The 12052-nt window shown below is 43.9% G+C and overlaps 1 protein-coding gene across 1 annotated transcript; it reads right to left on the bottom strand.

Annotated features, from left to right (window-relative positions):
- Positions 1-698: 698 nt before the first annotated feature.
- On the bottom strand, positions 699-3992 carry ING4 (inhibitor of growth family, member 4). The gene is made up of 7 exons (XM_009583964.1): positions 3899-3992; positions 3529-3695; positions 3220-3334; positions 2797-2905; positions 2317-2464; positions 1849-1910; positions 699-1624 (listed from the first exon to the last, which is right to left on the bottom strand). The coding sequence occupies exons 1-7, from the start codon at positions 3990-3992 to the stop codon at positions 1585-1587; spliced, it is 735 nt and encodes a 244-aa protein (XP_009582259.1). The 3' UTR covers positions 699-1584.
- Positions 3993-12052: the final 8060 nt, after the last annotated feature.

Raw genomic sequence — 12052 nt, 5'->3', positions numbered from 1 at the left:
CATACAAGTTATCTACGTGAAGAAAACATTTCATGTTTCAGGTGAAAAGCTTAAACCCTCCTGAATAGCAGAGAACAAGCAGGAAGAGACTCAAGCTCATTCATCTCCAGGCCATGCCAATGGAATAGATAAAGGGGAATGTCAGTATGGATCATCTCCTCACAGTTACCTGCAGACACTACAAAGAGAGACACATCTTCACTAACTGTTTTGGAGCCTAACATTATCTTAGTAACAGCAGCTGGAGTTTCTGGCAACGAGGTGATCCAAGGTGAAAGTGACCCACTGGGGAGCAAGTTATCAGGATATCTGGAAAACCTATCCACATTCCTGGATGCACGTGGTTTGTCCTGGCTTATTTTCTCAGTTGTGCTGCCCAACAGCCACAGTGAGGGTTGGCCTTCTATAACCTCCACCTCTCCTCATTTGAGAGAAGACAACTGATGAAGTAAGCAATCCCACAAAAACGTGAATAGATGTCCACCCTCTTGTAGGGGCACGACTGAAGGGGCAGGTATTTTTCACAGCCACTAGAAAGCTTAGTAATCTTTTGCAAGTATATTAGGGATATTTTTCAAGCCTGACTTAGGCAGAATGTCACTTATAAACGCTGTTCAGGATAGTTACATGAAAAAGCTGTACAACGTTCATCATTTAGAATAAAAGCAGAGCTGAGAGAGAAAGAATAACTAAAGAGACCAATTGTTGCGGTTTACTTTGGAGGTGAGAGCAAGGCAAACAGAGTATTTGTTTCAATGAACTTTATTTAATTCCGTATTATACAAGTGGGATCTGAATCCCCAAACTTCCCGTCATCAACATAATGGAGAAGCCCCACTGCACAAAAGGAAGGGAGAATTTTGGAGCCAGAAGACAGGCTAGATCAAGCCATTTCCCCCCATGTGGTCAGAAATTCTTCCTCCTTCACACAATGTGCTTCCCAGACCAGCAGGTTTACCCCAGGAATACGAGAGACAAAGCTAGCTCTAAACACTCCTCCCTCCTCCCTCCTCCTCCTCCTCTCCCCAACAAAAGAAGCTGCTCAATGCCAGTAGTGGAATGGTTAAAGAGAGGGAGTACATTAGGTTTTCAGTCTCTCAACCAACCCACTAGATTAAGAAGTGGCCTGGTTACTCCCTCTCTTCTGAAAGAGATCCAGGAAAATCAAAGACCTAAAATGCTGAAGACTTACCTCCTTTCCTTCCCCCATCCCATAGCCTTGTTCTCTAAGCAGAGAGTAGGCAATGAACTCTGAGGAGGCTGAAGGAAAGCCAAGGAAAATCAGGGGCTACCTGAATCCCTGGGAATCTGGTGGCTACCCTGGTGCCCTCATTCATTCCCTTTGAGGTTCAGAGACCTGTTTGGAATAGTACACAGAGAGGGCCTCCCTTAGGGATTCGGAAGCAACCAGGGATACAGAACACACAGGAACCGCTGTGAGGGTACACACCATTCCAGGGATGGCCCAAACCAGAAACAGGGCAAGACTCCCCCCAGCCAAGGCCCCAAGGGCTGGGGGAGCTGGGACGAGGCCCTGGCAGGGGGAAGAGAGCTCCTGCAGCAGTACTGAGGGCTCACGGGATTTTACTTCTTCTTCCTCTCCTGGGAACAGCGAGGGCAGAACCTGGTAGAAAGGGAAGCAAAAAGCCAGCATTTAGGGTGTGACACAAACCTCAAACATACAGTCCCAAAGGACCTTGGAAAACCAAGATCCCTGACAAAGCCTGAATTCAAGTTTTCCTGGTTAAGAGGTCTTCTAAGCGTGTATATACAGTACTCTCCCTTCTGCCACCCAGGACCTCCCCTTTCCAAAGACCAATGGGCTCTCCAGGTTGCTTGTTCACTCACCATTTTCCTCGTGGTTTTGTTGTCAAACCCACACAGGCAAAATGAAACCATTCAATGGAACACTGTTGGGATGGAGAGCAGTCAGTTAAAGAGCAGTTTTCTTTTGAAATCATTGCTTCTGGGCCACTGGAGTTTCCTAACATTTGATCACAAACTCCTAAATCCCTAGCAACGATCAGGGAATGAAGACTCACACCCAACCTATACATTGTTAGCAAGGAAAACTCCCCCTCTCCCTTGCTAAGTGTGGGGGCAAAAAAACAACCTGTCATTTTAAGGAAAACCTTGAAGAAAGAGGCCCTTAACAGGTCATGGCAAGCCATCCCTCTGCCCTTCCAAACTACCTGAGGTAAACCCTCTTCTTGTCACTGCTTGCTGTATCAGACCCCACCCAAGCAGGCCAAGACTTTCGATGCAAGACTCTCTCCATTCCCTTCTCCCCCATTTCCATCAAGTGCAAGCTCTTACATCTGGGTTGTCGCAGCCAATCATCTCCCCATAGGAGACCTGGTGGCAGAGGCAGTAAGTAGGCTCATTGGGGTCCACGGGCATATCCAATACATCCGAAGGGTGCACATTTCCAAAGGTGACTGAAGGCATCCCATACTCTGTGCTACTGCAGGACAGGAATAAAGTAGGTCAGCAAAATAACCGGCTTCGAGTCCCTTCATGTCTCCCAAGACAATGCCCTTGTTTGCCAGAGACAGCCACTTCTCTTTTTTAAAGCACATACACCCAACTCCACTGAAGTGACCTGCTTTCCCCTTTGTGCCACACTCCCCTGAAAGAATTAAAAGGTCTCCTTCCTCTTGCTTCCCAAGAAGGGACAGGGGACACACCATCTGGTCTGGGTGGGGATCAGATCCTTCACAGAGAAGTCTGGCTAGACCTCCCTTGGCCTGATTTGCAGTGATGCTCCTCATTCCCACAAATCTCTTAAACGCTTACGTGCGGACAAGCTTCAATTTCTTTTGGGCAGTTTTTGGCGCCTCCTCATCCGAGTTCTTCCCTTTAGAGCGAGCACGGGCAGCTTTCTTCTCTTTTTGCGCTCGGCCCTCTGGTAAGAAGAGAAAAAGGTGTTGCATCTGCCACCTCATCAAAATAGACACCTGACAGTAACAACCTCTCCAGCACTAACATACTTTGGAGTGTATATTGGCTTTGGGCCATGCACTCCAACTTAATTTTATCTAGCGGCCTTGAATACGCTCACACAAGAAGAGCCCAGGTCACCATCTTTTTACCTGTCCTTCAGATTCCAGCGTAACAGTCTTTGATCTGTACCACTCCAGTGCCTGCCTTCATCCCCACCACTTCCATAGTCACTTGGCTGCCTCCTGTATCAATCTGCAGCCCAGTGGTGGTACTCACTCTTCTTGCCCTTGCTGGAAGAACTGTCATAGTCACTGGACTCTATCTGCTTCTCCTTCAGGTCTGCTTCAAAGCGAGCAAGGTCTGTGTCCAGCCGCCGGATGTGCTTATCAACCTGCAAAGATGACAGTGACCAGCAGTTACCACAGAAAAGAGCCCAAGAGGGCAAAAAGAAGAGGGTATTGGGCTTGCCCTAAGAGCTGAGAAGCAAGAGTGGTTAGGGCCTAAAAAGAGAGATCAGGGCCTTCCAGGATTGAGGGCTTTAGTACAGCCTTTCATACAATAAGCACTAGACACTTCCCTTCATACCATCTCGTAGGTCTGCATAGCCAGCTGAACCTTGTCGTCCCCAAACTCCTTGCATTTCCCATAGGCCTCCTGGATTTGCTTGAGAAGCCCCAGTTTTTCCTCCGAAGACAAAGTTCGTGCATTGCTGATATACTCCGTGGCCAACTTATCGATCTCCGACTTCAGGTCTGAAACAAGTTTACCATTAAATACACAAATACACATACATACACACACACTACAGTGCCCTCCATTAAGAGAGACTGAAGGATCAGAGCAGCTGTAGGCTTCCTCCCCTGCCCTGAGATCCCCGTGATAAAGGCAAAGGAAAGAAAAGCTGGTCAAGCTGCATACTTCCTGTCTCATCAACGAAACCATCTCTAATCCTCACCTTCTGTCCTCTGATCCAGATCTCGCATGAGCTGGAAGTTTCTCTGCAATTCAAATGGCAGGTTCTCAATACCTGCAGGGAAAGGAAGATACATGGAGAAGTCAGGTTCCCGTCCACAGTGTCAAGGCAGGAGCAAGGCTAACTGATAACAACACATACACTACTCCAGCGATTCCCAGTGCCCTTTCATGGTGCACATTAGCATGCTTCCATTTGTTGTCAATTCCAAAGGAGACAGACTATAAAACCGTGATATATTTAATCCAGGAGCATAGTTCTATAATACATACTAGTTAATAGAAAACTGCTGCCATGCAGAAAGGCCTACATTAAGAAAGCAGAAAACCAAAATTTGTAATGAAGTCAGTCATTATAATACAACGTATCCATCCAAGAGCTCCATTCATAATGAAAAAAATAGTACAACCGCTGGTAAATAATACCATTTAGTTATTTCTATGCAAGGATGTCAGGACTAAAGTTGATCAAATGCTAATTCACTGAAAAGTGAGTCCATTTTAGTGTATCCATTTTACATATAGGGGACAGGAGACACTTTGTGCAGAGCCAAAGAGCAAGTCTGAGGCAAGACGGGGAGCAGTGAACAGCAGTCTTAATCCCCTGTCACGTGTTCCTTATTCTGCCTTCTGCACTGTAATCTCAGTGTGGTCTGTCCAACACCTGGATGGATTGTGAATAATAAATGTTTATAGGGCTCTGACGAGCAATGTGAAGTTGATAGTCAATTAATTTTCAATGTACTATGCTACTCATCCCCCAGGCATCACCAGATGCTCAGCTGACAAAGCTGATAAAAACAATTCTCATTTTTCCATGCTTGTCTAATCAAACTCAGATTTAGTGTCACTGCATTAACCTGAAGTCCAAGCTTGATTGTTGTCACCTTTATACCTAATTAAAAAAAAAAAAAAAAAATCTCTTGCAGGCTTAAAAAAAAAGGTGGGGGAAAAGCTCTTCAGAAACACACCATAAGCATGTCTCCTTCCTGAACCGACTCTCCAACACATAGAGAATGTAAATAAAGCCATGTCTACCCATCATCAAAACTGTTTAATACATCAGTCCCAGCAACTGTCTCTATTTTCACTGCCACGTGTTCCTACAGTAGAGACACTTCCCTGAAAAGCAATCAGCTGGCATGGAAGGTCTGTATGCAAGAGGCAGGTTTTAACAAGTTCTACACATGGACCATGAAATTAATTCCTTTAAGAGGTAAAACCAACTGTGGGCCTCACTGTGCTTAGACGCTGTTCCCTTAACTTATTTTTTCACACAAATAGAATATAGTAAGTGTTGTGGTTTAACCTGGCAGGCAGCTGAACATCACACAGCCGTTCGCTCACTCCCCACCGCCCCAGTGGGATGGGGGAGAGAACTGGGGAAAAGGAAGTAAAATTTGTGGGTTGTGATACAGACAGTTTAATAGGACAGAAAAGAAAGGGAAAATAATAATAATGATAAAAACCAAAATGAAGTAAGTTATACATGATGCAATTGCTCACCACCCGCTGACCGATGCCCAGCCAGTTCCTGAGCCCCGGTCGCTGCCCCCTGGCCAACACCCCTCAGTTTATATACTGAGCATAACATCATATGGTATGGAATATCCCTTTGGCCAGTTTGGGTCAGCTGTCCTGGCTGTGCCCCCTCCCAGCTTCTCGCTGGCAGGGCATGAGAAGCTGAAAAGTTCTTGACCAGTGTAAGCACTACTTAGGAACAACTAAAACATCAGTGTGTTATCAATACTATTGTCATACTAAATCCAAAATACAGCACTATACCAGCTACTAGGAAGAAAATTAACTCTATCCCAGCCAAAACCAGGACAGTAAGTTACACACAGAATCCTTATAAGTAATCAAGCTATTGCTTCAACAGATTTCTGTTGCCATTTCTAATTTAAATCTCTGAGAAATGCTCAGATAGTAGGTGCCTGTAAGTACCCACATACATAATCACACAGCACATACGCATCGCCCCCATGCATTCAAGGACAGTTAACAGTGCAAAATCAAATTCTCAAAAAATTAGTAAGCAGCAAGGCTGTCTGCACATTCGTAAATTTGAAACTTCCACATTTGTTTGGCATGACAGACTTCACACAAGGTTCAAGCAGCCTACTACCAGATTACATTCCTACGGCTCAAAAAAGCATCTCAGAAGACAACAGGGACACAATGCTGAAAATTATCATTGTTTATGGCAGAGATGAAATGCAGCTTGGGAATCTCAAGACCATGCCTTTTTCCTTTCTGCAATCCCCAGCCTCATCAACTCCAAACCCTTCAATTTGTACAGCAAATGAAACATGCTACTTTTCATTCCTCTCTAAAGCATCCCCTGTAGAAGACAAGACAGGTATCTTCTAGACGAAAACAGTATCTGCTCTTGCACTGCACACAATATGTCAAATTTACACCAAGTTTATTAATCCTGGAAGATCACGACTTCTAAATTCCTGACTTTGTAGTTCTGAAAAAAGGTTAATGTAATTTCTTTTTCTCTTCTAAAAAGGAAAGTCGATAAAAGCACAAATTCCACTGGGTACGGTCAGTTTTCCCTCAGCAGGGCTAGAAACCTTTTAGATAGAGCAAGCACCTGAGCTATCACAAAAACCAGTAGGATGCTATTCTCTGGGCAGAACAACGTCACAGAGGTTACGGCCACATTTCACAGCCATGTTCTAGCATCAGGAGAAACTCGGGCAGGAGTTTGCTTCTCCTACAGAACCTGAAAGGGACTGTGCTCTAGTTTTTACATCCGCTACTGTAAAAATCTGCCACCACCTGTCGCTAATGCCAGCGCATGCCCTCATCTGGAAAGCCTCTGTCCTCCCTTTGCCTCTACGTGCCTGGCCTCATCTTTTCAGCCTGGGCCATCTGTCCTTCAGGGACTCCCTCTTCCCAGGGACTCCCTCTTCCCAGGGACTCCCCCCTCACTGCCAGTCCCTCAGCCAGGCCAGTGGCCCCCCTGCCCCGTTACCTGCCTCCGCACGTGCAGAGCTCTCTGCTCCCGGCGGCTCTCAGCAGTGCGGGGAGAGGCGTTATCCAGCTCTGGCTCTGGCCTAGCAGACGCTCAGCACAGACACAATCGGCAGATCATTTACCAGTCAAGCACGTACGAGCAATGATCTTCCAGAGGCTCATTAGCTGGGCAGGTTTCCACAGGGACTGACAAGACAAACCCCCGTCATCTGAATTCCTTCCCTGCTAAAACCAGCAAAATTATTTCCTAAAAACCCAGCAAAACGTTTCACTCTGCAAATCTATTATTGGACCAACGTTCTGTAATTGTATCATCAATAAATTGGGAGAAAATGAAACAATTGACAGTACAGTGACTATATAATCAGAACTGTAATAAAGATGCTTAATCTAGTCAACTAAAAGTGGAAAGAAGCTGGAAAGAGTACCACATTAAAAATTATGATCCAGAGAGAGTTTGGCAAGAACAAAAAGCATAACAAGATAAAGCTGCAGCTAAGCAAGTTTTAACTGAGCAACAAACTATTTGTATGGTATACAGTTTATCTAAGTATGGGGAAGTTTTCTACTATCTATATAGTTTATCTAAGCATGGGGAAGTTTTCTACTATCTACAGCTTAACTCAAAAGCTCTCATCTACCTTTTAAAAAAAAAAAAAAAAAGTGATGCTCTGCATCACAGAATTTATCACAGTGGTTCAAAACTTGCTGAAATTGCTTGGCCTGTGCTGTGCTGGCTATCAGATATCACCACTCTAACAGTCCCATTAAAAAAATAATATTTAAGTTTCCATTTCCTCACTCCTACTAACACAACACGCTTTCCCTGTCTTTCTAAAAACATCCATGTTATTTACGTAGTTTCATTTCCTCCTGAATTTCTCCTTTTTCCTTTACAATTCATTTGCTCCTTCTTCTTATTGTAAGATGCACCTAAACTTTTCATGACTAAATACTATATATTGTAAAATACCCAAATAATTCTCAGATTCTGAAATGGATCATAGTAAAGAAAAAAACACCCCACAGGCATCCTTGATCACTAGAGAAGAGGGCAGTGAAGGGCAGTCACCCTTTCCCAGACAGACAACAATCTGACAGAAAAATAAAGAAAAGCAAGGGCCTCTTTCAACACAAACAGCATAGCAGCAAGAGAGGAAGAGGATGGTGAGGATGTACAGCAAAGAAGGTGCTAGCAAGGCCAGCAGCTTGGCCCAAAGTGTGGGCTGGCATTAATGCAACTGTATTCATCTGCACAGATCCACACGCAGCCCCGCTGTGCCCCACTCATTCCTGTCGCAGTACGATTACCCTGAAAATCATCGGCGCAGGTCTCTCATTGAGTTTTTCCCACCCCTTCCTTTTCTTACCTTGTTTTCATTTCTTATCACAAGTTAAAAGTCTCTCTGCCTACCTTCGTCTTTCCTTTCCTCAATTCTTATCCCTTCACTACTCGCATTCTTCTTTCATCTCCTTTATTCTCCTCTTTCCTTGTCATTCCTTCCCCCATTCATTCTTCTGCAAGCATCCATAACCACGCTGTCTTGTCCCTTAAGAACCACGCACTCTCACTCTCCAAAAGTCAGAATCCATCATCACCCTCCTTCCCCTCCAATTATTATTATTTTATTTGTTTCTTTTTAGAATGTGGGGTGCCAAGTGTAGGCAACTGGTATTTAGACTTCAGCTATTTAGCTCAGATGTTAACTCTGACATACACACACAGACAGCAAGCCTACACAACCTGATAACTTTCACTATGCTTCATTCTCCCATAGTACGTCTTTTAACTGTGCCACAATGGGTCTGTGACAAGGTCCAAACTCCTAAAGAGAGATCCATTGCACCAAGCACTATACAAATACACTGTGCCTTTCCTGAGACATCTGTTCACCCACCATGTTCAGATGCATGTTTAAATTTATTAAAAAATGTGAAAATACATTTTGAAACATAACCACCGTTGCTTTATTGAACAGTACAGATTTCAGCAAACACTTTAAACACCACATTGCTGAAGGCAATTAAAAAAAATCTTGCTTGTGCCAGGGACTGCCACAATGAGAGGGTAAGTTCTTTGCCCCCTAAAATAGGAAATTGTCTGGGATCTCGCAGGGAAGCACATAGGACTTTTCGGTACTCCATGATTCTCATAATTTTGTAGCATTTGATGTATACTCCAGGACAACTGGCTTACAGCAATCTACAGGAGCTTCCTTGCTTCCTCATTAGGGGGAAGGATGTTTTTTATATCCCTCAATCCCTCCTTTTAGAGGGTATAACCCTTTTAAACTGCTGCTGTCCTGTGTTCTCAGCTAATTATTTATCCTCCTACACAGTTTATTGAAATTGGTGCATGAGCACAATATATACCTTTCTTTCTATTCATACATGGCTCAGCCCTACTGCAATATACGCATCCTAACCTGTAACATTATCCTCACAACAGCTCTATAAGGGATAATACTACCTACACTTTTACAAACAGGGTGCTCAGATGCATGGTAGACTGACATAGCCACAGGCACCCAGGAATTTTGCGACCCTGTCATATACCCCAAGCTCCAGACCAGCGCACTGCATGCTAGTCCATGCAGGCGCATCTACTTCAGGCACTGTCCAGAGAAACAGGTATCAGTCAGCAACAACAGTCAATTTAACAGCCACAGAAACCTAATACTCCCCCAAAGAGTGGACCCTTTTCTTAGGGAGGGAGGGGCTCTCTCTGTCTTTTTCTTACCATATTAGTTCAATGCTACAGCATCCACAGCCAAGATAGTAAGCAATATTGTTAAGTCTCAGAAAAGGGGTCTTTATTGCTGTGTTAAAGATCAATCTTGATTTCAGAAGCTTGGAGGACTTGGAAGACTGACACGGCAAATGAGACTCGCACCACTCCAGACAATTCCAGCCTTTCACAGATCTCCAAAGGCAGGGACCACCACAAAGAGATCACAGGGCTGTTTGCCAAAATGTTCACATCAGATTTGCTGTTGGGTAAGTGAAGAAATGCAGAGAAAATGCAGTATGCTTTGTCTTGTAAAGCCATCTTGTATCACCTCTGACAAAAATACCAGTCAACAACAAAATCAATTCTAAATAAACTAGTCATTAACAATAATAAATGTATTAACTTAGTGTGGGCTGTGCCAGTAGCTTTCACACAGAAACAAATGATGCCTATGAATCACTAAATCCTCTCCCCTGCATGAGATCTTTTGTAATTTTCCACAGATCATGTGTGCTGCATCACAGATGCAACTAATCCAATGCCTCAGTGAGGTCAAAGGCATCTTTCACTACACTAAGACGGCGTTGAATATAGAAACAATTTATTAAGAGATTTGCATATCTGTAGTATGATGTGAGAAACTTTAGAGGCAAGAACGGGAGGGTATGGCTACATGCTACATTGGGGAGGGGATAAGAGTAATGACGGTAAGTAAAGTGAGAGATTAAAGAACTGCTGGGGAATTTGGAATGCAGCCAGGACTGGTAAAGAATCAAGGGCTAGCCTACAGCAACTTCTGACATCACACCCATGTCCTCTAAGAGTATTAAGATGACAATACACATCATACTCTCATTTGATGAAGCTATACAGAGGAAAATCCAGACAGATGTAGCTATTATGAAAGAATAATCCTATTTTACTGGGTTAGCTAATGTTATCAAGGAATGAAAGGACATTCCCATGTCAGTTGTAGGAGAAAGAAGATGACTTTCAAGAGGCTGTATGCTGCTCCTGTTGCTCTGTGCTTATGCTGGCATAAGTTTTCTAGTATTGACAGGCCCTGAACGGGTGCAACTCTATGTGCCTATTGACATATGCAAATAGAAGGAGCAAAGGAAACTTGATGCCTCCCTAATCAGTATAAAAAAGGGGAAAAACCCAAAAGAAAATGACTACACAGTACCATGTTAACTTACCAGCTGAGCACTTCTCATCTAAGTCTGTTGTCCCCATCATCCTCTTCACTGAGGCAGATATGTCCTAGTGTCTGCTCCTGGAACAGGTCCTGACTGGTGGCCTCCAAGACAATGGAATGAATATCAAACAGCCATCTGAGTAGACAGGCCAGTGACATCCTTCTACCTCTCAAGCTCACAAGGTTACTAGCCCTCTGCTGATGACTCTCCCAAGCATTTAGGTCTAATTTAGACCAAATGTTGGCAGAATCTAGTTCCTCAGAGGTTTGGGGTGAGGGAAGATGGAAACATTTTTTATTGTTTTGTTACCATTCCTTACCAACATTTTACACTGACATTTATTCAGTAACAAACCAGTTCAAGTATATGGAAATTTGAACTTCCTTCCAGTCTGGCACACACTTCCCAACTGGAACAACGTGTGCTCCCCATTCAGCAAGGCAAATAAAGCAACAGCCTCATCAGTCCAGGCAGGAACACATGTGGTGGACAGTGATGGCTGGAACGAGCAGGGAAGGTGCTGTTTGATTGCTTCAGAAAGCACATCCACAAACATGACCCTTCCATTCACCTCAGCTATCTGAGCAACTGGGCAGACATGTCCTCAGCAGTGGAGCATAGGTAGGTGAGCAGAGAGGTCATTTCATAATAAATTCGGGCACCAGACAGTTGAAGAGAGGTACATGCCTTGGTTCTGTTGCCATAAAAGATAAACTTTTGTGTTGTCCCTGAGTATACTCACTTTATTCTGATACCTACTAGGTGGGTAAACAGGGAAGCACTGATGGTGGAGAATACATGTGGTTGCACAGCAGTTCCCTCTACTATAAAGATAATCCCTACGCTCACAGCACATTGACACATAAACAGAGACTTGTAGAAAGCTATTTGGGACTGTTTTCTGAATATGTGTACTTCAATGATGTCTATTACAAAGAGGCTCTGTGATCCTCTTGAAAATTCCAAACATGAAGAAAAACTGTTTGCATCTCATCTTCTGGAAAATCTGTATTAGTCACCCTTCCTTTCTCCCCCTCAAAGCCTCCACTACAGTATTTCTAACCCAGTACGAGAGCAAATACTGAGCCAAGTACAGTAACTCAAGTTTGAGCAAGCACGAACTCCTCTAATGAGTCTTCATGCCCATTCAATCTTCTCATCACAAAACATTATGTTTTCTTCCTTCTTATTCCTCCTCCATTCCTTTCTACATCTCTAG

Source organism: Fulmarus glacialis, unplaced genomic scaffold (assembly GCF_000690835.1).
Source record: "Fulmarus glacialis isolate BGI_N327 unplaced genomic scaffold, ASM69083v1 scaffold46118, whole genome shotgun sequence".
NCBI lineage: Eukaryota > Metazoa > Chordata > Aves > Procellariiformes > Procellariidae > Fulmarus > Fulmarus glacialis.
This window is presented reverse-complemented; position numbering and strand designations above follow the sequence as displayed.

What these genes read in the sequence shown, in the direction of transcription:
- ING4 (XM_009583964.1), bottom strand. Translation starts at nt 3,992, where the DNA reads ATGTATCTTCCTTTCCCTGCAGGTATTGAGAACCTGCCATTTGAATTG. An exon ending in TTCCAGCAAGGGCAAGAAGA is followed by an intron (nt 2,906 to 3,219) that starts GTGAGTACCACC and finishes TCTTCTTACCAG; the next exon opens with AGGGCCGAGCGCAAAAAGAG. An exon ending in ACAAAACCACGAGGAAAATG is followed by an intron (nt 1,625 to 1,848) that starts GTGAGTGAACAA and finishes CCTTTCTACCAG; the next exon opens with GTTCTGCCCTCGCTGTTCCC.